At 45.4% G+C, this 26,472-nt stretch overlaps 2 protein-coding genes across 7 annotated transcripts in view; one reads left to right on the forward strand and one right to left on the reverse strand.

The window, feature by feature from the left end:
* Nucleotides 1-26,472, forward strand: part of DOCK1 (dedicator of cytokinesis 1) — a 489,580-nt gene that overhangs the window by 175,363 nt on the left and 287,745 nt on the right. For all 6 annotated transcript variants that reach the window (XM_064595456.1, XM_054508462.2, XM_054508463.2 and 3 more), the window contains 2 exons: nucleotides 8,890-9,017; nucleotides 11,007-11,102. In XM_064595456.1, coding sequence (XP_064451526.1) covers nucleotides 8,890-9,017; nucleotides 11,007-11,102 — 224 coding nt within the window. The remainder of the gene's footprint in view (nucleotides 1-8,889; nucleotides 9,018-11,006; nucleotides 11,103-26,472) is intronic.
* The window catches only part of INSYN2A (inhibitory synaptic factor 2A), a 38,545-nt gene continuing 31,342 nt past the window's right edge, over nucleotides 19,270-26,472 (reverse strand). The window contains exon 3 of the mRNA XM_064595457.1: nucleotides 19,270-20,588. Coding sequence (XP_064451527.1) covers nucleotides 20,405-20,588 — 184 coding nt within the window. The 3' untranslated portion in view covers nucleotides 19,270-20,404. The remainder of the gene's footprint in view (nucleotides 20,589-26,472) is intronic.

A 26,472-nucleotide genomic window follows, 5' to 3' on the forward strand; every position in this document is an offset into this window, starting at 1 on the left:
CATTTCATTGTCAGGGCAAACAGGAGTTTGTGGGCTTTTTGTTGTTGTTGCTGTTTGTGGGTTTGTTTTTTTTTTTTGATCTTAGCTGGTCAACTCAGTCTTGGAATCCAATTTATTTACAAAGAATCTACCACCAAGAGAAAACATTTATGAAAATTTTAATCAGTACAAAGTTCAGAAGCTCCACTTAGGTGCAACAAATGTGGCTCTGATGCTAAGCAACTCTCGTCTTTTCCATAAAGTGAATAAGATACAAGTTTGACAGAGGATAGTGGTCCTTGAAATGAAGTACATTTTTATGTAAGGAAGGCTAGAATGATCTAGAGAGTTTTTAGGAATATATAGAGTGACAGGTGGCAGAAAGTGATCTGAACAAATGTGCGTAGTAACAGAACACTGTGTGTGTGCTGGAGTACATTGACCAAGACCTATGTTCTTGGCTACCTTCACTCTCCTGGTTAAAATAATGCACACCACACCCCAGCTCTGTATATTGTCTCTTTGTTTTCTCATCCTCTACGTGGTAAGATTCTGCCTAAGGACTGGCAGACCTGTAGAATTCCTTCTGAACTTACCAAGCCACCTCCTTAATGCACTTCCATCTACCTACAGACTAGATTCCTGGCCTGACTGGCACTTCCACATAATCTTCCCCAGGATTTTACTTGACTCTAATTTTTTCATCTAGTTTTTTCATCTACTTGTAAATGGGACTCATCTGTGATTTTTCTCCGCTGGTTGTTCGTTCATTTCTTTCTTCTGAAAAATTATTTATTACTACAATACAAATGAATGTTTAACTCCTATTATTAAACTTCTCAAAACCGAGGGATACAAAATAATCTGCTGTCCCATTCCTTCCTCCAAAAAGATGACACACTAGGTCCAGTGGCTTCATCCAGAAGATATCTTTGATCAGCTTCTTTTCCCATTGCTATACAATCTATGTGCTACCACGTTCTCCTTCCAATTTCCAAGATTCTTTTTTTTTTAAAAGATTTTATTTACTTGAGTGAGACAGAGAAAGAGAGAGAGACAACATGAGCAGGAGGGGCAGAGGGAGTGGTAGAGAATCTCAAGCAGACTCCATGAGCGTGGAGCCTGCCATGGGGCTCGATCTCATGACCCTGAGATCATGACCTGAGCAGAAACCAAGAGTCAGACGCTCAACCGACTGTGCCACCCAGGCACCCCACGGATTCTTTTAATGTCATCCTGTCAATTAAAATTCCATGACATTGGGTACCTCAAAGCCGACATGCAGATTATCTTATTTCTGATCATTTCAGCACTCAGCCAAGTGGCACTGAGGAGCCTTTGACCAAAATATTTATGAAGGTGTTACCAGATGATAGGAATAGAAATATGGTGCAGGGCAGTTGGATTTACTTAATTTCACAGACAAGGAGGAAAAATGGAAAAGGAAATGAGAAAGGAAATCAAAAAAGGAAAAATGACATACGTAGGGTTGCTCAATTTGAATTGATTCTCCTGGTACTACCAATGATTATGACATGTTACATTAAAATAATACTTGGAGAAATGTAATCTGCATTTGACATGTGAAGATTCCTGAACTACATGTGGGTACATGCATGTATCATTTATCCGAAGGAGCTCTGGCTTTGGGATCAGGCACCTAATTCTGGCTTGGCTGCTTAGTGGTGCAATCCCTGCACGTCCTTTCTCTGTGGCTCCTGGTACCCCCATCTGTCAGTCTGGACATAAGTAGATGGCTCCTGTGATCCCTTCCATTGCTGACTCCCATTTTTCTGTTGTTTGAAGACTTGAGGGAGAAAATCATTTGAACAAATTGAATCATGTGGGTACAGAGTTCTTAGATAGTTGAAAAATAAGATGAGTGTCTATAACAAATGAGTAACAAGCATCCCCCATTTATATAGCTCCTACTGTTTAATTCTCATTAAAAGTGTTAATCTGGATCTCAGTTCTGTGTAACAGGCTCAAGGTTATTAAATGCACTTTATGGATCATTTGTTTAATGTGACCAAACTAAAAATTAAGCAGCACATTACTCAGTGTTCATAATACGAATGTTTTAAATGGACAAATTCATTCTCGTATTTGCATCTTGCTTTAATGTAGAGCCATAATGGGGTTATAGACGGATATTCTACTTGGACATTTATAAGCTGATGATGCCTGTTGAATACCTTTTATAAAGATTAATATTTTTTACTTTGTGCCCATTACCAGAGCATTAATCATCATGGCTTCAGCCCGCACAGCTGAGGATGAACAGATGTCGAATTATTGCTGTCTGTAATCATAGTGGATCTCACTGGGAGAGGGGGTTGTGGAGGGTGGCTGGGACCTCCGATCCCCACAGCTGATTTGTGTGGAGTCATTGTCCGCTGGGCTGCCTGCATTTCCCTCGTCCGGCAGGGAAAATCAGAACTGTGCTAGCTAGTTCTGCTTCCCTGTGGGTTCTGTCTCTGCTTCGACTCCAGCTATCCGGCGCTCCCAAGCCCTGTGGTCCCATCCATGTGAAAAGAGATCTGATAGGAGAGATCTGCGGTGGCCTTCATTCTCCTTTCAGTGTTGCACACCAGTTCATTAAAATGAGAAATCACACAGGAGGTCTTTAACATCTGCTTCCTGGCATACTCTGAGACCAGGCTGTCCAACAAAATACAGTGTGAGGCACAAATGCAATTTATAATTTTCTAGAGGCTGCATTAAAAACAAAGTACAATGTAATTGCTGAAATTAATTTTAATGATTTATCTAAAATACCATCTCAACATGACTTCAATCTAAATATTACTAATGACCTGGTTTCCATTCGTTTATTTCCAAACTGAGTCTCTGAAATCCGGTGTGTTTTTGACATCAATAGTGCATCTCAATTTGGATGCTAAATTTTCATCACAGATACTTAATCTGTGTTTTGAACATTTCATAAAATTTTCCCCTGAAAAGTAAATTCCCATACTCAAGTTGTTCCAATCTTCCATGCTGATGTTGCCAATAAGCAAGTATCATTTTTTTAGGTTTACGTTTTAATTACTTAAAAATTAACTAAATTTGAGTTCTATTCCTCTGTGGCACCAGCTGTATTTCAAGTGCGCACTGGCTACCCTGTTAGATAGTGCAGCTCTGAGGCATTTGTCTTTGTGTACTTTTTGTTGAAAAGGCTGACTTTGTATAATGATATTTTTTCTGTTATTGTTATTGGCAGCTCCCATTTATCGAACGCTCCTATTTGCCAAATGCACACATTATATCATGTGATTCTCACAGCGAACCTCAGAGATAAACACAGCCCCATTTTGCATATAAAAAAATTAAGGCTTAGAGAGTAGAGGTAACTTGCCCAAGATCCAAAGCAAAGAGTAAGCAGGGTGGATTTTATAATTTCCTAATGTGTGTGGGTAAGCTGAACCTTAATCAGAGTAAAGCCTTTCCCAAAATTGAAGAGTGATCCAGGTTCCGAGGCTTCCAGTCAAATATTTATTGTAGCTGTTTTCCAAATGGTTATGTGTGGGTAGTTGGTTAAAATATGTTTCCTGTTAAAATGTAAAGGTTTGTTTATTTTGGGGGGGGGGGGTTGTCAGTTTCCCAGGGCATCTGCCTTGAACCTAAATTGGACTATTGGCATCAATCATGGTAGAGAAATGGCACTCTGTTCATGGGGAAGGGTATGCAGGACACCGAGTTGGGACATTCAGAATATGAAAGGAGATTCTTCTTTCTCAGCTGTCAGAGACTGCCTCTGATGCTTTAAAATTCTTCATTGCAGGCATGAATGGGTGTTTGCTCAGTGTGCATGTAGTGTGTATGTGTGGTGTGTGTGTGTAGTGAGTGCTGGGAGTGTGGTGTGTATGGGTGTGGTGTGAGTGAGGCTTATGTGTGGTGTGTATGTGCTGTGTGTGTGAGTGTGTAGGGGGTACTTTGCTCTGTGCTCTACAGTTTTTGTTTTGACCCGTTGGTAAAATTTGAGAGACTTGTATGTCACTTGGAACTTGTGCCCACCACTTCTTGAAGAAGCTGGAAATCACTGAAATGTGGAGTAAGAGACACCCTTTGAGAGATGAGGTTGGGGACCCTGGGTCCCTTGGGCCTGGCGGGGGCAGCTGAGGAGCTGAGACAGCACTGGCAGGCACACCGGCTTCTTGCCACACACCTGTCACTCGATCCGGTGCACCTGGAACGGCAGATGACCCATACCAGCTCTCCCACATGTGTCCGCACATGCACACGTGTACCTGCACACTCCCGTCTGGGCTGGCTCGGAGGCCGTCCCGTGAAACTGGGTCACCAGAAATGGGAGAGATCTTGTTATGATGCCTCTTCCCTCTGATGTCTTCCAAGGACAGGGCAGGGCGGCTCTGACCACAGGTCCCTCCTTCTCACCAAACAGGAGGCGAGCGAGGTGGTTTACAGACCAAGAACAAGGGACACGTGTGACAGCTTCCTGCTAAGAGGAGCACACACACACACACAATCAGGTCTTAGTGTACGTGGGGCGCTACTCCCCTTGGGTGAGAACAAGCCCTCTTCTCTCATGGAGATTGGATCCCTGCAGGGATTGTAGAACCAGTGGTCATTTGCGGTGGTCCATGCACCGGGTGTCTGGGGCCATCCTGTACCCCGGTCTGTCCTTGGACCATCCTTCTGGCAGCATGGGCTCCTCTCCTCCTTCCAGTGAACGGTGCTGCTCCCCTTCCCCATTTTACTGTGACCAGCTTCGGGTGGGGAGAATGACGAAGGAAAGATGAGCTATATTCTCCTGTGGCTACTAGAAACATCCAGCTTGTGGTTATGGGTCCATCAGGAGGATGATTTTTATGTTCTCGGGTGGCTAAGAGAATGAAATGTCTTTCTCGGTGACAGAATGGCAGTGACGTTTCCGAAAAGTGTTGTCATTTCTCATCAAGAGAAGCTGGATAACAAACAGGTGCAGCTAACACGCAGACCCCTGGCTTGGGGAGAAGGTGGGCGATCCGCCCGGGTAGCGGGAGGTGGCTGACAGCGTGTCCTGCCGAAGATGAACAGGGCAGCCGTGACTTCCTCACCCTGGAGTAATTCTGACAAATGACACTAACACACTCAATTACCTCTGAGAACGGGGCAGTCAGCAACTGCTTGCCCAGCATGACAGATAAATGGGGTGGGAAGAGATGGATTTCGGCTAGGGCACCTGGGTCCCCGTGCCTGGAGGGACATTTCTGCCGTCTCTGAGTCCAGGACTGTGTTCCTCTGATTTTCTGAGACTGTTCACGGACACACTCCTCCTCCCACCCTGGGCTGGCCTTCTACTTCTGTTGGGTTCCTCCTACGCTTGTTTTGTCCAGCTGACATCATTTGTTTTCCTTTATCGTGTTGTGGGGTCCAGGGCTTTATGGCTCCAACTTCTCCCTCTGAGCTGTCCTGGACATATGACTTCCCTCCACGATGGTGGCCGTGGGAAGGATGAACCAGTGGACGGGGCGACCAGCGTCTCGGCCCCCTGGTGAGGGTGGTCAAGCTGGGTGGTGTGTTTTAGACAGAAGGGAAGGAAGACCATCATCCTGGAGATGTCCCGCCAGGGTCCGTGGGGATGGACGCAAGTAGAGTTGGACCCGGACAGGTTTGCCAGAAGACCTTCCCAGCCTATCGGGTTCGAGGAGGTTGGTATGTAGTCTTTACACTGGATGTGGCCGTGTGGTTCAGGTCAGCACGTCAAGACCTACTGGGGGCAGATGTCATTTGTGAGTGTTGAGATTCTGTAGGAAAGACACTAGGCTTGGGGTGCTTCTGGGATTCATGTGTCCAGTGGGTCAGCATTTGGAACTGAATCATTTCCAGGCTGCCTTTGCTGACATGGGTAATTTTCTTGGGGCATTTCCCTTGGACTGGTTTGGTCTCGGGCTGCTCTCTGACACCTCTGCATGTTCCTACCTGGACCGCAGGCCTTGACTCTTTGGAGCGCTTCCCTTGTGCGTTTACGGGGCTGTTGGCTGAGAAGGTAAGGGAATCACGTGAGGGCCCCTGACATCCGTGAACACAAACATGGAGGGTCCTTCATGGTCCCCACAGGATAGCATCTCTCCACGTGCTATGTGTCTTGCTCCCTGGCCTCCGGTGATTCCCAACATTACAGCCGGGAGGGTGGGCCTGGCCTCTGTCTTGAAGATGCATAGCATGTCAGCACCTCACGCATTAAGTACTGACGACTCATTGTCAACAAGTGAAATCATATAATCACTGGACCAAACTCTTTCTGGAAAAACGGAGCTGCTGTTAGTCCTTTTCAGGGGATCAATCAAAATGGGATTTGAAAAAGTCTTAGCATGAGCTTCCTACATGCAGTTCCCTGGAAGTAGGTGGAACAGAAGGGTTTGTGCTATTTCTTCGTCCTTGTGGCTCCCGCCTGCACTCTTGGGCATCTATTACCGTGTGGTCCTTGGGGAAGTCTTCTAAGTGGGTCTCAGCATACTTGCAAGAACCATTTCAATGTTGCCTGCTCCATTTTTTTTTTTTTTTTAAATTCAGAAAACAGCGCAAAACATGTTTTTATGTGTCATTAACGTAAGCCCTAAAATGTACAATCCTAAAAACAAGCTAAGGCTCTCTCATGTTCCAGAGCTCTGCTGTCTTCTCTCTCGTGCTCCACACTTTAAAGGGAACAGTGGTGGCTGGGCTGGTGTCACAAGCAGAGCGAGGGTGGTAAGAAGATACTGGAGTTAAATGGGATTTCCCAACTGGAAGAGACAATTAATAATTACATTTTTTTTTACTCTCCTTTGTGTTTGTTGCCTTATTGTTCTTTAATTTTCTGAACATCCTTTTCTCTGATCCTATCTAAAAGACAAATGAAAACCTGGACGTTCTTTGGTCCTTATGTCCCCCCTCTTCTCCCCCACCCCCTCTTCTGTGCATGTGCCTCTTTTTTTTTTTTTAATTTTTATTTTATTATGTTATGTTAGTTACCATACAGTACATCATTAGTTTTTGATGTAGTGTTCCATGATTCATTGTTTGCGTATATCACCCAGTGCTCCCTGCAGTACGTGCCCTCCTTAATGCCCATCATCGGACTAACCCATCCCCCCACCCCCCTCTCCTCTAAAACCCTCAGTTTGTTTCTCAGAATACATAGTCTCCCATGGTTCATCTCTCCCTCCAATTTACCCCCCTTCATTTCTCCCTTCCTTCTCCTAATGTCCTCCATGTTATTCCTTATGTTCCACAAATAAGTGAAACCATATGATCATTGACTTTGTTTGCTTGACCTATTTCACTTAGCATAATTTCCTCCAGTCCCATCCATGTTGATGTAAAAGTTGGGTGTTCATCCTTCTGATGGCTGAGTAATATTCCATTGTATATATGGACCGCATCTTTTTTATCCATTCGTCTGTTGAAGGGCATCTCGGCTCTTTCCACAGTTTGGCTATTGTGGACATTGCTGCTATGAAAATTGGGGTGCATAGGGCCCTTCTTTTTACCACATCTGTATCTTTGGGGTACATACCCAGTAGTGCAATTGCTGGGTCATAGGGTAGTTCTATTTTTAATTTTTTGAGAAACCTCCACACTGTTTTCCAAAGTGGCTGTATGAACTTGCATTCCCACCAACAGTGTAAGAGGGTTCTCCTTTCCCCACAACCTCTCCAACATTTGTTGTTTCTTGCCTTGTCAGTTTTTGCCATTCTAACTGGTGTAAGGTGGTATCTCAATGTGGTTTTGATTTGAATTTCCCTGATGGCTAATGATGATGAAACATCTTTTCATGTGTCTGTAGCCATTTGTATGTCTTCTTTGGGGAAGTGTCTGTTCATGTGCCTCCTAAATGTGCCCTATGCGCCTTCCTGCCTGACTTTGTGTACAGGTTTCCCATTCTTTGGTTTCCTGCCCCATGTGAGAAATTACTGTTCCTCTTGCCAGCACATGAAGGCAGTGCTCCCCTGGAGGAGGCCACCCTGACTCTCATCTCCAGGCTCAGGGCTCGTTCCCCATGGCTCCCCCCCTTCACATGCCCGTGCATTAGCGCAGGGGTCTGGTACGCCAGAGAGAGGCTGTCGCTCCTCTCTTGTATCTGTGTTATGTCATAAGAACAAGTACCTTGTCCTGAGCATCTAATGAGGCCCAGGCCTTCGAACTTAACCATGTAGGAGTATTGTACCCCAAATCTGTGAGTAGCTAGTGCCGTGTGTCCATGTTAGAGATGAGGAATCTGAGACTCAGAGCTAACGTGAGCTGCTCAAGATGTCCCTGCTAGGAAGGGAGGAGACCTGCAACTCCGATAACCTCTTTCCAGAATCTGAGTCCTGAGCTTTCTGCAAACTGTCTCTGCAGGTGTGAGCCTACCAGAAAGTTGTCCCGGAGTGAGCAAAGATCAAGTGGGGAATTTAGTGGGTTATGACTCGGCTGAGCTCAGAAACCTTTATTTATGAGGCATATGGGAGCAGAACGAAACCATGCTTTGGTCCTCCTGGGAAAAAATAAGAGTAGCTGTAATTCAGATAATTTTTGTTGTAACTAATATTTCTTTAAAAGTTGTAAGTCAGTGAATTTATAGTTCAGCACAGGAAACTAGTCAAAGCCCCAGCTGGTGTGTTTGTGTTTATATCTATCTGCACACTAGGGGATGTATATGTCAATGTGTTTATATATGTTTGTGGATTGTTACTGTATATTTACAAGGAGACACACACATAGATGTGTGCATGCCTGCTTCTGTGTAAAGTATTTACAGAGGAGGATAAGTGATTTCCTCATATCAGGCCATCTGACCCCCTCCAGATGTCAGTTTCACATTTGGAAGAAAGTAAATATAACATGCTTGAAAACAATGTAACATGCTAGGAAAACAAGCTTCTAGCAAATAGAGTTGTATCTTGGTGGGTCTCCTGCTGACTGGCAGCCCCATGTCCCCTGCAGACTGCAGAGAGATCCTGCTTCCCATGATGACGGATCAGCTCAAGTACCATCTGGAGAGACAGGAAGACCTGGAGGCCTGTTGCCACCTGCTCAGCAACATCCTGGAGGTTCTGTACAGGAAGGACGTGGTGAGTAATGGCTGTGCTTACTCAGGCTGTCTTCACGCACCCGGCAGCAGGGGTCCCCCTATAATCCCCAAGAGCCCCTGCCTCACTGCACAAAAGCACATTTAACTCGTTTAAAGTTAATTTTTTTTTTTTTAAGATTTTTATTTATTTATTTGACAGAGAGAGAGATAGCGAGAGCAGGAACACAAGCAGGGGGAGTGGGAGAGGGAGAAGCAGGCTTCCCACGGAGCAGGGAGCCCGATGTGGGACTCGATCCCAGGACCCTGGGATCATGACCTGAGTCGAAGGCAGACGCTTAACGACTGAGCCACCCAGGCGCCCTAAAGTTAATTTTTAACTTGTTTAAAGTTAATTTTTAACTTTGTTTAAAGTTAACAAAGGCACAAAGGACTCGTTTAAAAAGAAATGACCTTAATTTTAAGGGTTAGCCTCTCTCTCTCTGTTGAGTGGTACCCTTCAATGGTTCTTATTTATGTATAAAGTGAGATACTAATATTAAAATGTGTATTCTTCTAAGTTAAAAATCTTTAAGTTTTTCCCCTGACTGAATCAAGTGAATGCCTCCCCAAGACAGATTTTGATCCTTAAGGTCAGAAAACGGCTTTGATATTAAAAAGTAGAAATAAACAAATGGAGGCTAATTTATCTATATTCTTTTTGTCAATTCTTACTTTAAAGTAATGCATGCACAGAGTTTTTGGGGGTTTTTTTGTTTTTGTTTTTAAGTTGTTGGTGCTTCTGAGAGTTTTGAGAAGAATGGCTCTCTGCCTCCTTTCCCACCTTCCTCTCCCCACAAGTAATTTCCTTCTGTGCTTTTTTAGCTTTTTCTCTCTTTTTAAATGGTATTTCCTTTTGTATTTGTAAATTGTATGCCTAGTCCACTGACCTTTTTTCTTAATCAGAAGTTGGTGCAAGTGCATATGGAAAATCTGACCCTACGGCTTCCTATCCCCAACACTACCCTCCCCCGCCCAATACACATTTGTGTACCCGTGCACACATCCTCCTGATTCTCGGGGTGTGTCTGGAAAGGCATATAGGTCCTTGTCCATCCATCTGTGCCTCTAGCAGGAGACAGATGGGCCAGCTTTTTAAGGTCAGCAGGGCTTAATCTGTGCTCTCCCCCACATGACCTCTGGACACCTTCCCAGTCAACACATGCACTTACCTGTCCTGCCCACTTCCTTCCTGCACGGGCTCATGCTCTCAGAGCCTTGTTAGTGCCATTGAAGAAAGAGATCAGATGAAATCACTTCATAGCAAGGGTGTCTATAACTTCCGGGGGAGTTGCCTTTGAAAGGTTTTAGAAGCCTTGATCCAACAGCCAGCGACCCCATTCCAGGGCCTTCCCCTTTCTTAAAGGGGAGAAGGTTGGGAGTGAAGAAGCTTGTATGGCCCAGCCTCGTCGTGGAGGTGGTGCCTGCCTGAGCCTTGTATGTGAGCACCTAGGGGACATATCTAAACAACTTCCAAGTTCATGACGAAGAATCAAGAATCCCATCACACACAAAATAACAGAGCAAATTTCTACTGATGGAAAAAAATCTGTGGCACACTATGATAATTTTAGATAGCGTGCTAAAATAAATACAGTGTATTCTACGTGATTGTTGGTGCAAATAATCTGTGGTGTGCTATCTGCCTGCTTCCCATTTACAGATGGACAAGTGTCTCTAGAAAACTAATTGGTGGGCTAATTACGGATTATAAACATTATATTGTTTAAACAGATTTGTTTTATTTTTAAGGTTTGCTTAAATTAAATTACTATGATTATATAACAAATTACCATTAATGGACTATAATTAATAAGATGCCTTGTGTTTTCTTTGTGAAGGCTTTTGCCTTTGACAAGGGCCATTCTTCATCTCGTTAAGGGTTATAATTGATTTACTTTTTACAGGGTAAATGGATTCAGTGACAACCGCCAAGGCTTGCATGCTAACGATTGTCTTAGGTGTTGGTTTTCACTGGTGTGTCTTCCTCCAGGGGCCAACTCAGAGGCATGTCCAGATAATCATGGAGAAACTTCTCCGGACAGTCAACCGAACCGTCATTTCCATGGGACGGGATTCCGAACTCATTGTAAGTGCTCAGTGACGTGTGCTTGGGTGTGTAATGGTGGCCAAGACCATCCTTCTCAGGCATGTCACTTACTCTCAGGCCCGAAAATCCACCTGGTCCTTTTCCAGCTGCCTTTTGACGGTAAGCTACTTTCACTGCATTGTAACAAGCCACTGACATGCATTTATATACAGTCTGGTTTATAGAACAGGCTGATTTTTCTATGATTCTAGAAGCAAGTGTCCAAGTTGAAGGGTCAGCAAAACAACATTTTGGAGACAGAAACATTTGATTCTAGTTTACTTATAATTTACTTCTAGCAAAGGATATGTATTTTCTTCTAAGTCTTTATTCTCCTGGTGATTTCTTGCTACGTATTTACATTTAAGATGCCATTAATAAAATTTTATGAAGGACCTTAAAGAGTAATTGAGGTGCTCCAACCCAGCTATTTTATTGTCTACTCTGATATATTGTAGATGTTTCTCTTCTACAGATGACTGAGGTATGCAATTGCATCTGTGATTTTTTTTCTCAAGAAAGTTTTAATAATAATTTAGACAGTTTTTCAAGTTTTGTATTATGGGACCCCCCCCTCCCCCAGCCCCCCGCCAGATTTTAGCATTCTCCTTCCCAACCATTATTCTTAAGTTTGGTTTCTTAGGCAAAAGATGCACACATAGATCCCTTTTATTTCCCCTCATTTCTAGTACACGTTATCATTTCACTAAGTTTGGTTGATGGCATTTCAAAAAAAATAATTTTTCAAATCCAGGAGCAAAACATCCAGTTAAAGAGTTTTCATTGGCAACCAGACTAGATACATTGGTCTTTCTTGTGTGACCATAGTTCTTTCTGCTTATCCTGGGAGGGGACAAGTAAGGTGACATACATGACTGTCCAGGCAGCAAGCCAAGAACATAGGTAGCATTGGATCTGTTTGGTTTCTCTGTGGCTGGCATGAGTAAAGGATGCGGTTTTGGGTGAAGTCACAGTTGGGTAGCAGAGAAGTGGGACAATTGCTGTCTTAGTATGTTTCCATCCAGTAAAACAGCCTACTTTATGCTTCAGAGTTTCAACATGTGTTAGGTTCAGATTTCCCTTTTTAAGGTATGTCTCATTTAGGTTTGGACGATCACATGTATAAATTAGGAAATAAAACATTTCCCTGTGTGTTGGCTTTATTTGCAGTGGACTTTTCCATTATTCTGCAGTAGTAGATTTGTCTACCTTATCCTGTTCTTTTCTCTAATCTTAACACCTTTGTATAGGTGGGTGGAGACGGGGCCCCATGGATTAAGATTGAGGTGACTCCAGGATCACCCCTGTGGGCTGGTGCTCCTGCCTTCCTGGGGCTGTGCCATGGGTGACCTTGGAACACTCTCATGTTGTGGACCTCTGAGGGGCCCTGAGATGGGATGGGTGATGTGTGGCTTGAAGTTAAACCAAGTTCAACTGGTTGAACTGTTGGAATGGGCTGGATTACAGAGGTGGGGGTGACATGATGGTACTGTGGGGTTGCAGGGAGTGAGTGATGGGCAGATGGGGGTGGTGGCCAGGGTCGGGGCCAGTGAACTGAAGAGATAGTTCTAGGGTTAGGGGCCTGACCCTAGCAGGGTGTTCACTTGGGCCATCCCCTGCTGGCAAGCAGTTAAGCTGGGATGAGGAGGACAAGAAGGAGCTCATAGAAGTTTGGATGGTGCTTGGAATGTGGAGAGATTGTAAGGTGCTTTCAATCAATGGATCTAGCGAAGGTTGAACAGAGCAGGTGGAGTGTGATGTCTTCTCTCAGACCATGTGGTTCCGGATGCCTTTGGGAAAGTTCTCATCTCGGGCATGATGCCCATAATGGTGATCATGATAGCAGCACGTTACTGACACTTAATTTCTGTGCCGGCCACTGTGTAACGAGTGGGAAGGTTCTCAGTTGATTCTCAACTTTACCGTGCTTATGTGACTGCAGAAAATGTCCTACAGAGACATAAGAAATAGTTCTAGATCTCACAGATGGCATGGAAACTGTGATTTGGCACCCTGGTTTGGTGCCAGAGCTGGTTTCTCTAGTCTTTTCTGTAAGACTGATACTGGTTTTGCTCATCTCCGTAGTGTCCAGGAGGTATCGAAGGGGACTGTGAATTGCTCCTAGGTCTTCATCCTCGGTAGGGAGACAGCTGACCAGCGAAGTAAGCAAGCACCTTTCCTTTTAGCCCCTTTCAGTCATTTCCATGGGCCACACGCTAGAATCCCCTGGAGGTAGAAGGGAGGGTCGGTTGCCCCTTTCCTGAAGGGCTTGAAGGACCCCTCAGGAGTTCCTGAGGAAGAGCCCATGCATGTTCTAAGAATGGGGGATGACAGTGAGAACCCTCGCTCAGTCTTAGCCAGCTGGGGATCTGTTCCTATTGAGCAGTCAGCAAGGGTTCAAGGCCTTGTCTGGGAACAGGGGTGCAGAGCAAACCACTCACGTCCAGGCCCATTCCCCACCATCCTGTCTTTCTCCGACAGGAGTCTTTAGAAGCAGGAAGGGGATTTAGGCCCTAAGCTGACCCTTCCCAATTCCAACATCTTTAATATCTATAAAAAGAGTCCGGAGATTCCTTTTGTGAAACCAACGAGGCCGTCATGGAAAGAATCTCAAAAGACAAAATAGATTCTGAATAAGCTGTAATTACTCAATGAGCAACAACAGCATCAAGATATTTTCATGAAGGACGATTACCTTTTAAAATGAGTTCTTTGGAAGACTCTTTAAGTCATCAAGGAACCGTGAGCCCTTGTGATGTCCACAGAGTGGGAAGACGGAAATGCTGTCCTGCTCTGTGTACTTGACCTTGCTTTTTTGATTGCTCAGATGCATTAGCTTCTTAATGTCATCTGTGAATTTAGATTAGAGGAAGATCTGGGGAGAAAAATATCCCTGACAGGGTGGACAAAAAACTCAGTCAGTGGACCTTTTAGAGTAGAGGAAGAGCAGAGAATGGTTTCCAGACCTGTCATGGGTACGCTGTAATATTCCAGTGTATCACAGAGATTTCAGTCCTTGTGTGTTTGCTACTCGTTTTTGCATAAGTGGAATGTCAGTGGTGTAACTGTAAATCAGCTTAAGGTTTCTAAGTAATCACTGGAAATGGATTTAAAAATTAAAGTGATTAAAGAAGTGTTGAATAATTATGCTTCGTGTAATGATTTATTCCACGATACTGTCAACAATAATACCTGGAATGTGGCCTTGTTTCCATTGGAATGTTATTAGTTGGGAATGCTGTCGTGGGCTGACAGTTTTCCCATCTATTTATGTATGGAACTGAGAAATGAGGGACTTCCCATGTCACTGGAGAATCTGTGACATACAGTGTGAGCCTTTTTTAAAAAAAAATTATTGGAGAGAGAGTGTAGGGGGAGGGGGAGGGGCAGAGGGTTAAGCAGACTCCCTGCTGAGCAGGGAGCCCAGTGTGGGACTCGATCCCAAGACCCTGGGATCATGACCTGAGCCGAAGGCAGACACTTAACCAACTGAGCCACCCAGGTGCCCTGAGCCTTTTCTTTTATCTGTGTCTGTGGTGTTTCCTAAACACTGTACAGTTGATTGTGTATTGTTTGTTGTAGTTCATTTTATACCTTTCAGCATTCTGTGTGAAATGAGCTATTGGAATTCATCTCATGCATAGGATAAAAATGTGCCATAATCCTAAGTATCGTACTTTTTTAACAAATAAAATTGCATTTGGCAAGTACAGAATCGTAGATCTTGTAGATGCCTGAAAGAGGCCCTGACCCAGAAGCCTTGGGGTCACCTTGCTGCAGAATTGAGATGCCATTTTATCTTTATTCCATTGGGGTCTGATACTGTAGGATAATTGAGTGACATGCTTAGTTTTATTTTTTTTAAAGATTTTATTTGTTTATTCATGAGAGACAGAGAGAGAGAGGCAGAGGCAGAGGGAGAAGCAGGCTCCCCGTGGAGCAGGGAGCCCGATGCGGGACTCGATCCCAGGACCCTGGAATCATGACCTGAGCCGAAGGCAGATGCTTAACCGACTGAGCCACCCAGGCATCCCATGCTTAGTTTTATATTGTCCAATTTCAGATTTTATTTTTCTCTTCCTTTTTGGGAGTTTCTGAGGCCCTCAGTGTCAGGCAGTGTTCCTCGTCGTGGTATATGGGTCTAAGCCGTGCTGGGTTAAGTGCTCTTGTTTGTGGACCGGCGCCCTGACCAGCCTTTTGCTGGGTGACTGGTACCCACCCCCCACCTTGCACCTCCCCCCATTCACGTGTGTCTTTGCTGGAATACAGCACTGTACACACCGCTGGGTTGAGAGAGGACCAGAGGAGTCATCCACAGGGCTGTTGCCTCCCCCTGTGATATTAGGTGCTTTTGCTTCTTGCCGGTGATCAGATTTACACACTGTTCATGGGTCCTTTAAAAATGTAATCGAGTGAGAAGAAGGACCTTTAAAGACTTTTCTATGGCCTGGATACCCACCAGAAGCCTGGCAATTGCTAATTCACTTAAATGAAACTGTGGGCCTTTTCTAAGGAAAGAGTCCCTTGCAAAATGCACCCGGAGGCCTTCGGAATGGGGAAAATGGTGCCTGGATCGTCTCTGTGCTCTTGTGACCAGCACACCTCCTGAGTCACTACACTCCCTGGTGGAAGTTATTCTGTCTCCTGCTCTGAGCACCAACTGGGGGTGACACGGACGGGCCCCGGTTGTGTTTCATCGTGAGATCAGCATCGCTGGTCAGGGAGATGCTGTTAGTGAGAACCCAGTGCTTTCTTTGAGCCTCGGTAACTTATAAGGATCTGGCCTGTTTCTGCACTTGGAAAAGAGTGTCCTAGAACTGGCCTCCCAGTGAAGAGAGCCCTTTTACCAAGACTCCTGACCCAGTATTTTCACCAAGATGTGTTTCGTCCCTATGCATGAACATTCATTTTTGCGATGTTTGTTCTAAAGGAGTTAAGGTATGAATGTCGTTCTTAAAAAATTCTGTTCTTCATCTTCATTTGCAAAAGAAAGTAATACGTTATAAAAGTTCCAAGTGGATGGTACCTCTCTCTTCTATACGAGTGTCATAAAAAGTGTCTCTCATGGTATGTTTGCCAATAAATCTACCTTGAAGACTTGTGGCTTTCAGAAAAGCGTAGCCTGACGTGCGTGCGCGTGGGAGCTGTGATGGCTTTATGTATATTCATTTTTATTTGGTATTGGTACAGCAATTCTTCCTGGCTTTCTCACATTTCTAGTGTTTTCTCGAGGTTGGTCCCTGACTGTGGATTTACCGCAGAGGAAGGAACACCATGTCACTGCCTGGGTAAAATATTCTATGCAGTCCTTGCATATTCATACTGAACCACAAAGGTATCTTCAGCTAATTATCAAGCTACTTAAAAGGCAGTATGCTGCTCTCACGTGACCTTCTCATCTGCCAAAATGTATGCTGCACATGATCGCATGATTAGTTAACACCAAGCCACAACATGGAACGCTCTCTTCTGAGTCCTATAGCTCTTCCAGTAAATAAATTGGTCACACACTTATCTCAGACCAAATGTGCCAGTGATAGAGCTTTTCTAGATGAAAGGAGATGTGTCAGTATGGAAAGCGGCTGCTGAAATCTTTAGGTGACCCTGCACCAACAAAACTGCCTCGCTTAGTAATCAAGTCAGATTTTACTCGCTGATAAAAGTGCTCCGGAAGGGTCAGTCCTCTGGTGGTGGGCTTCGTAAAGGAGCCGTGCTCTTCCAGGCGGCTTGGAATGGACACGCTCATGACCTGGTTGGCTCTTCTCCGAAAGGCACAAAGCAGGCACTCTGATTTGATGGTGCGTCATCTGAGTTGTAATCCATGATTGTGTTCCTCACCCTGCCCACGTCCTATGCCCTTTGCGAATTAGGAAGGTTTTCCCACACCTCGATTTCCTCCCCATTTATACTCTGCTGGGGTTGGGGGAGGGCCTGAGATCCAAGGAGCAGATGCAGAGGCCCTGGGACCCCTCCTTGGAGGCCAGTCACAAACCAGTCACTAGGAAAGTACCCACGAGGGAATGCCCTTTGCTGTATCTGCTTTGTCGATGCAGCACCTGTAGGTGGCTCAGTGAGCAGGGACTGGGACCTGGAGGATTTTTCCCCAGATGCCCCAGGCTGGCACACTGGGTCTTCCTCCACACCCTGCACACAGGTTACACCCATCTCTTCTTTTCCCTGGTGAGCGTGTGAGGTCAGCAAAGCCTCTGTCTCAGCTTCAGTGGTCCCACCATCCTGGCAGGTGGACTCTGTTAGTGCAGACAGCAGGGAAGGGGGTGGGGACCTCTCTGCTCCCAGGCTTCCTTCCAGGCGGACCTCTCCCTTGAGAGAGGGCACGAGTATTGGGTTGGTCTCTGCTGGAGGGACAGGGTGCTCAGCCCAGCTGGGGTGTCGATCTTTCACTCACCCTCCCTTCCTCCCCCAAAGAAGAAGAAAAGAAGGCGGTGGCCAATTCCCTGGGGCTGGGAGCTGCTTGGTGGATGATTTAGAGAAAAGCTGTCTCCATGGGGCCATTACAGGATTTGGCTTGGAAACACTGATGAGTTCACTTGTCTCCTTGAGGTTCTTTAAAAATTACACGAGTTAGCTAGATCCTGCTGTGAGCTTGTATTGTGCTTAGTGCCCTGTTCTGGTGGCTGAAGCCCCTGCCAGCCTCCGGGGTCTCGTAAGTACCGTCTGAGCTGCATTTCAGCGCTGCCCCCTCCAGCCAGGCCAGATGAGCCGGCGGCCGCCTGACCATCATTTCCTCTCCTGAAGACTGGAGGAAGTTCTTTTTAGCCCCAGTATCCTTCCTTTATTATTACTTTCTTAGATTACTTGTATTTCCCCAAATTATCGAGACCATGAAATAAGTTTAAGAGCCACACAAAATATTACCTTTGATTTTTTATTTAAAAATTAATAAAGAACTTAGTGACAAGTATAATAATTTAATCTCTATACGTAATGCCATGTGTACATATACATATGAGGGAACACTGTACTTTTTACCTTGGTTTTGTATCAAAGTTTTTACTTAAATCTTTCTAAGAGAAGAATCGGCATCTGTTCGTGACACATTGCAATTAAATTATGAAATGATTTTGGAAAATATTTTTTTTCTATTCTGAAGATACTTTTAGTTTTAAATAGGAATTAGTTTATCTTCAGTTTCCTTTTTGACTCTGAAAAAAAAATTCGGTTTTTTTTGGGGGGGGGGTCTAGACTGCTTTCAAACAATGATGTCATTCTGTTTACTAGGATGCCCTCTTGTTGAGACAGATGTATAGCACTAATTAGAAAGCTGCTAACACCCTTATTTCAATTCACCAGGATAGTCGGGATTCTTAAAACACAAGGGGATATAACTTGTTGCAAACATTTTTATAACTTTAGTTAAAAACAGTATAAAATACATGAAACACATTTTTTTTTTTTTTTTGAATTTTTGTCTACATGAAACAATTGCACTTCCTTCATGGTACAGGATTAACATGTCTGTCCTTTTCCTTGCACAAAAATATTTCTCAGTTCTGCTTACTGATAAGGATTTCTATCTTCACGTAGTGCTTCCACAAAAGATGTGTGTTTTTCTTTTAATTAAAGCCTACATCTGCACTATAGCATGAGTAGTCCCCAAAGAATGCTTACAGTATACACTCTTCATTTTTATCAATTCCAGGTCTGATGTCTGATCACTAAGTCCTTGTAGAATTGAAACACTTAGAACTAAAATAGATTTGCTGTTGAGTGAGGAGGAAAACGCACGGCAAAAAATAGCTCTGATGTGAAAAATGCGGGTAGAGATCCTTTTACCAAGGGTAGCCACTTCGCTATTGGCATCGAATCAGTGAGGTGTCCATGTCAGCATGAGATTAGATGTGAAACTTTTGGACAGAAACTTGAAGACTAGGTTTTCTTGTATGTTGACAAACTATTCAAAATTTAAGTTGTACAAAAACAGGCAGAATAAGATTCTCTACTTCCTATCGTGAAAAGCAGAAAATTGACAGACTGAGTCATTTGTAGACGAGGGGCTTTTGGTTTCTATAAAAAGATACTTGGAAAGGTGCAAAAGAATGAGTGGAAAAATAAAGGAACTAAGATTTATATTGCAATGTGTAATCAAAAGAGAACTCTCAGTGTCACTGTTTATTTAAAAAATACCTAAAAACATTTGACTCACAGCTTTCCCCTAGGTATGTTACTGAGTACAACTGACTAATAGGTTAGATGTAGGTGACATTAAGTTTGTTTGTTGGTAGCAGCTAAACTAAACACGCGGTTTCTCTTTGAGATGGTCGGTCTTCCACGGTGGTTACAGAGCAGAATGAATTGTATGAAACGTCTGGCTGCGCTTTTGGCGATGAACAGTGTCTCAAGGACTGATCCACGGAAACACTTTCCAGTGGCAGAGAACACCTGTGATTTATTGGTGACTGTATTATCCATTGTGTATCTCTGTGTGTGTTTTCAAATTCTTCCCAGAATTTATCATTTGGCCTTTGGGTACCAAAAGATTAAAAATGAGATCTAAGAAAGCTTAGTGTCCAATAGCTCTGACCCTGTCAACTTCAGTGATTAAAGGCATGTCCTGACTTTGGGCGACTCCTGGCTGCTGGCCATATGGAAAGTGAGCAGTAAACATGTCGCAGGTCTGGAGATGAAGAGAATGCTAAGTTTGAGGTGTCAGTGTGACACTGAGATGTGGTCACTTGGCTTAGCGCTATAGCACGTGAAGGCAAATACACATATAGTCACATTTTAGAGAGTATGGTCTCCGACCACTTGAAAAAATTGTGCTTTCTCCAGAATTTGATGTGCTGAAAATGGCACTCGCCCCCTGCTTATTTGCAAAATTAAACATAAAAATGAAGTCCTTTGCAAACGTAAGGCTTGCTTTTTCTTCTCATTATTTAAAAAAAAGAAAAGAAAAAGTAAAGGCTTGAAAATAATTATGAGTTTTAGCTGTGTACAGAGTGACAGCCCACCGTGTCGCAGGCTGATAACATAACACACTTGCCGATCTGGGGTGGGGCTGGGGTCATAGAATTTTTTACTTATCATCTTTGACTACCTAAGCTTCATTTCAGAATTTACATCCCACATCCGTGAACGGCAAAGAACAGCAGGCAAGGTATGACGTTTACTACCTTGCTTCTGGTCATTATCTGTTGGTACAAAGGCCTTTTTGGTAAGCAGGGTGGGAAGTGGGAGGCGCCCGAGCCAGCCACGGCTCACTCGATCCTATTCGTTTTGGAAAAGGATTTACTTAACTCCAGTGGGTTTTAAAGACGGCCTTTAGGCTCCACACACCATGAGTTTTAAAGAAACCAGAGTTTCCATCTTCCGTGCTTTTTAGATTCGGGTTTGGATTTTTGTTTGGGAGTAGCGGAGTAGGGCTCCTGAGAGTAAGGCGAAGGTGCAACCTGAGTCTCCTCAAAAGGATGGAGTTTCTTCAGAACTGGCTGGAGCTTGTCTTCTTGCTGCTTAAAGTCCAGCTCCACACTGGGAAGAAGAGAGAGGGGAGAATTTAGTGCTTGATCTTTCATATATAAAGATCCCCCTTAGTGACAGCAAAATGTGGTGACATCCTACCAGGGTGGTGATCGGTTTGCGTTATATGTATTGTGTAATTTTATGGCTTGGTAGTAAGCAGTCGGCTCTGATCTATTTTAGCTCTGTGTCCCTGGGAACTGTCTCAGATAGGTTCATTTTCTTCGAAAATCACTTACTTGTTTTTGTGGGGAGCCTTTGAAGTTTTATTAACGTACTCAGCTGGTGTCAGGGTATGTCATGTGTTTGTTGTAATGAGAAAGGTGACATCCACATAACCCTTTTGCTTGTCCATAGACTGCACACGTGCTTCACAGAATAAACAGGGAACCAGAAGTGTGGGTGTTCAGGGGCCATCCCAGCACATATAGAGCAGGGGTGTGAAAGCCCTGTGCCCATGCACCTTTTCACAAGATCAGAGAAATCCATGGATCTCACCTCAGATGGTCGTGGCATAACATGACCTTGGCTTCTGTTCTCCTTACGAAATCTCATTGCCTACCAACATGGTCAGAGCCACGATATCCAGCCTCGGAGAAAACAGTGTGTTTATGGAGTCAATGCCATTGAACGTCACTCAGTGGTGATCAAAGACCGTTTTTCAGGCAAGAGCAGGTGTTTGGTGAAAATAACCCAAAATTGTGATTATATTGCTGAAGCCAAAGTGTGCAGACGTGTAGCCATGAGGAAGGACCTTTGACAGTAGTGACGATGTTTGTGTTAGACTGATAGGATTCAGGGCAGTTTTTTCTTAAGAAATTTATCCACAGAATACTGCGGCCTGCCTGGGGTCCTTCCTTCCCTTCATGGCTTTGGGAAGCCCATTGTAGATCTCCTAACTAACTAACTTCTAGGGGGTTCCCTTGGCCTTGGGGAAGGGATGCCCTGGTCCAGTGACACTTTTCTGTCATGGCAGTGATGAGCCTTGCCCCCCTTCTCACTGTCCCTGTACCCCGATTATTTGAACGTGGGCGCTGCGTCACGCCAGGCTTCTGGAGAATTCCATCCTGTGCTCCTTCCATGTCTGGTCTGGAGGCCAACTAAATGTCAGTAGATTTCAGTAAAGGCTCAGCGATGATGATAATACATGAGCTCATAACATTTTATATCCAGTAGAGCCGTAAACCATTTATAAACGTGAAATCCTATTGATTTAGAGAACCATTAATCCTAGCCAAATTTTGACATTTTGGAAAGACAAAACAGCAAGGCTGTACTATCCGGAGTTTTAAAAACAAGTTCAAGACCCATCTAATGGACCCTTTTATGTTTTAAATGCACTGTTCCATTTTTCTTACCATCGAAGACTATAATAGTACTGGAAAAATTAAAAATATTGTCAGGGAAGTTTATGGCTAGTTAACCCCTGCTCCCAAAACAAGAATTCTTTTTTCCCTTCATTTCACAGGGCCTTTTTGAGTTACGCTGCAGTTTATAGGAGGCAGAATGAAACCTCGTGAGCTCGTACCTTGCTAATCTAGAGCGCGTGATGATGAAGGCATGCTTCCCCTTAAGGGCAGTTGTGGAAAGTGGCAATCTGCTTTTATGAACCATGAGCACAGCTATGTGCTGTGGTAGGAAGAATAGGGACCAACATCCTGCCTTTTCCTCTTGTTGTTGCGGGGGCCGTGTGGGCTTGGGCGAGTCCCTGCCTGACAGTCTCCCTGAATTATGGTGAGGATTTCCAACCCCCCTCTCCCCCACAAAGACAAATCAGTGAAAAAGTTTCCTAAGAGGCAATTCAGATATCATGTAATCCTTATTAACTGTTGATCACTCATTTTATCGTGGGAAACAGAGCTACCAGTGACAAAGATACCTATGGAAGAATTCTTCAGCTTGGACCTTTCACAAGGAAAACGAGGACCTTGCAGCTGAGTTTGTGAGATACTGTGGTATCCAACATGGTGTGTTAGGTTCAAAGGGGTAATTTTATCAGGTGCTTGGTTAATACTGAAAGCATGCTCTCCAGATCATAACCACTTCAACGGTCCCAGATAGGTTTTGAGTTATTAGATTGGCAGGCGGGTGCTCGCGTTTCCTAGGCTAACAGTACAATTCTGGGTACCTGTAATTATTGAATTCCCGTTAAGCCGCTACATTGGGAATCCTGTTATTAACCAATTTATCACACTGCGGAACCATGTAATCACAGATTAATCTAATCTGAGTTCTTGTTAACAAAATGACTCGACTCTGTCAAGTTGATTCCTGTTTGCCCTCTGCCACTACTGAGAAGCTGCCCTCAGGAGCTGGAGTATGAGCAGGCTTCGTATGGAGGGAGTGTGTGTGGCCCCCGAGTGCTGGGGCATCTGCCTGTGGAATGGTGTGCCCTGGCTGGCAGACACATGGTGTGTATCCCTGCGTACACGGTTTTCCTCTGGGGTGCCTTGTTGTGGAAGGAACACACCAAGTCACCGGGTTGATCTGAAGCAGACAACTCGCCGGAGAGGGCAGTGTCTGAAGGTTAGTCGTCTGGCCAACTCTGGCTGACACAGAGCAAAGGACTCCTTAGTCTTAGCCAAGTGGCCAGAAGAAAGCAGCACCTGCTGTCCTGGCTAGAGCAGAGGACCTGGACAGAAGCCACCGATGGACACAGGGCACTGGGACTCTGCGCACAGACCCCTGTGCCTGTGATTATCCAGATCGTGCCTGGGGTGGGGGGGCTGCCTGGGGGAGAGGTACTGCCCTCATCAGCGCCGGCACTGATACCTGAGTGACACCAGGTGTGGTGATGGGGCCCTGCAGGCTGCCCGGCAGACGGTGTGCTGTGGGAGTGGTCACCATTGCTCTGGTCTTCATGGCTTTTACTTTCTCCCTGCCCGAAACACATGTCCTTGCTCCTGGCATGGCTGGCCACTCCTCGTCCCTCTGTCCCCCAGGTACACATTACCTCCTCATTCTCTAGCCATTCTGACAGGTCACCTACCACCGCTCCTTTCTTTTCTCCTTCTCTGTCCTCACCATGAATAATTGCTTATTTGTTTCTGTATTATGTTGCCTTTAACCCCCAGATGTAGGTGCCAGGACTAGGGGGGATGCTGTCCCATCTCCATTCCCAGGACCTACAGCAGGAGCTGGATCCTGGTAGTTGACTGTGTAGTATTTACTGAATTAAACAAATGAGCACAGAGCCTTAAAAGACAAATTCACCTTGGCTTTAGTCCCAGTTGCCCTGGGCTGCTCTATCTGGGTCAGCGCCGTGGCCCGTGCCCCCATCTCCTCCCACACTGAGCCCACTCCTTGCCCAGTCAAACAGGGCTTCTCTTGGAAGAAGCTGGTGGGTCCACTCCAGGTGGAATCTCCACCTCCATTCTATTAGAACTTAAGAAGATGGTGAAACATTTTCTGCAAAGCACACAAGATCTTCTTGGAGCTTGGTCCCTGCACTTCTACTTCCCTTTTTCTGGAAGAGTCTGCAGTAAGATCTTGGAAAGAATGGATGGGGTCAGTAGGGTGCTCATGAGTGGCCAGGAGTTCCCGTGCTCTGCTCCAGGGAACTCAGGAGTAGCATTTTATTCCTGTGGGCTGGAGGAGGGCCTGGGCCTGAGTTGGAGACCCTGATGGTGTCTTCCACTCTGTCAGAGGTGACCCTCCTCCACCGTGCAGTTCAGTCCTGCTTCCCCAGAGCAGTCCCAGCTCAGAGACTTACCCCTGGTGGAACGAGCACATGAGAATGTTTGTATTCCAAGTCTGGGTTGTAGACCTCATCATGGTCATTTAGGACTCTGGTGGGGGTTTAAACAGCTCCCTGGACCCCCTGGGGCTTGTGTGCCCGGCAAAACACACGAGACAGGAGGCTGCTGGTGGCGCCACCCATCTCCTGCAGGCTGGGTCTGGTGTTTGTGAAGCGCTGTCCTGGGGAGATGCACACCATGCTGAATGCTATTTGTCAGGAGGAAAGCAGTCTGGAAAAAGTCCTGACTCTTGAGTTTCAAAGCATGAACGTGAGAGGGCTGGAGCCAGGCCAGGCTGACCCACGCTAGGTGTTCTCTGAACAAAACATAGGCTATAGCTTGTGCTGGGTGAGACTCAGTGCCCAGAAGTACCAGGGCTGTGTATGAGACCTGAGTCCCCAGGAGCTCCTGTTACATTTACCTCGACATCTCTCCTTTCCCTGCCTGCATCCCCTTCTCCGTCAGAGAGCTGAGCCATGTGACCAAATGCTTTGCGTTGAGACCATCACGTGACCTGACGGTGTGCCATGGTGCTGGTGCAAAACCCTTTTCCGTGCTCCACGTGACTCAACTGTGGTAAACGATTAAAGCTGTAGATTCAATTCCTTTGGTTAGTCTTTTTCTCTTAAAAATGGGAGTTTTAAGTATGGGGACTTTTCTTGCAAAATTATTGTTCTGTACATTTCCAAAGAAATAAAAGTCTGTCCTAAATCTCAAGCTGCTTCGTCAGTTGGCACACAAGCTTTGTTCTCTTCCCGGAGACTCTGCTAGGCTTTGTAGTAACACCTCTCCCCCCCACTCCCTGTGCTTTTGCAGAGGAGCGTGGTTGTAGCTTCTCCAGTCGGAGCTCAGCTCGGCTGATGCTCCTATAAATACTTGGACCTTGCCACAGTTTCTTTAGCACGCTGTCGCCAACTCATCAAGTTAATTTAAGGGGAATGTAGTTAAAACATCCCTTTCTTCAGTCCTCTGTGTGTAGCCGTTAGGAGTTAAAAGCAAGTGAGTTTGGCTCCCAAGCACTTGTGTTTCCTGGAGCGGAGGAAAACCTGAAATCTCGGATGTCTCCGTCCTCGGCAGTGTCGGGGGGCTCCGCAGACTGCAGAGCAGAAGCATCTGTTTTTAATTCTCCCTGAATTAGATCACCGAGTTCCCCTGGTGCTCTCTGTGGCTCTGACTGACTCACGCTCTGCCACTGTGGATAAATCATCTCACTTATGGGGACCTGAGCTTGCTGGGTCGTGAAACAATGGTGGAGATGCGCTCTCACCCCACATTTCCCTGCACTCCCTCGAGTGCAGGGAAATGCAGCACGTTGGGGGATGTGATGGCTCTTGCTGTGTAGATCTGGATGGGACAGGCTGTGTTTCCCAAAGTGCAGTGCTCTATGTCTAGGGCTAGAATCTGGCCGGCTCCATGTCAGCACCATGGACAACTCCAGCATTGTTCAGAGGGAACCTGAGGTTAGGCTCTGAGTTTCAGGCTGGCTGTCTCCCTTGCGAGCTGGGTGAATTTAGGCAAGTCTCTTCCTCCTGGGCCTTGGTTTCTGTACATGTCGCTAGCCCTGACTCCAGGTAGTTAAAGAACCAGGACCCAAAATATCCACATATTCTCCCAAATGCATCTCCACTTGAATATCTGAGGGGCACCATACATCCAGCTTGTTCTAAATCATATCTTTTCTCCAGCCTTCTGCTCTGTCTTTCCAAATACAGCCTACGGCCGGCATTCATCCAGGTGGCCAAGCCGTGCACCTTGGCCTTAAGCTCCACTAGTCCTTTCTGCTTGGTCCCACCAGCTGGGTCAGTGGATTTGCCCTCAGCAGGCTCCACCGTCCTTCCTCTTGGGCCACTTTCCACTACCCTTGTTGAAACTTTCAGAAGTTTTCCCTCTGACCACTGAAATAGCCAAGCAGCAGGCTTGCTTTCTCCCTCTCTCCCTCCTCTATCTCCCCCCTCAGCTCTCCTTCATTCTCTCCCACTTCTTCTCCCCCTCCCTCTCTCCCCCACTCTCTCCCCTCCCCCCTCATTCCACACCTCCATCTCTCCCCTCCCTCTCTCCTCCCTAATCCATTTCCCAGTTACCTTCCAGAGTCACCTTCAGAAATCCTGAAACCCCTTGGCAAAGTCTCTGTTCATCCTTCAGCCTAGCTACATGTCACC

This window comes from Mirounga angustirostris, unplaced genomic scaffold (genome assembly GCF_029215605.1).
Source record: "Mirounga angustirostris isolate CCGP_5_RB_7025 unplaced genomic scaffold, mMirAng1.0.hap1 SCAF_6, whole genome shotgun sequence".
Lineage (NCBI taxonomy): Eukaryota > Metazoa > Chordata > Mammalia > Carnivora > Phocidae > Mirounga > Mirounga angustirostris.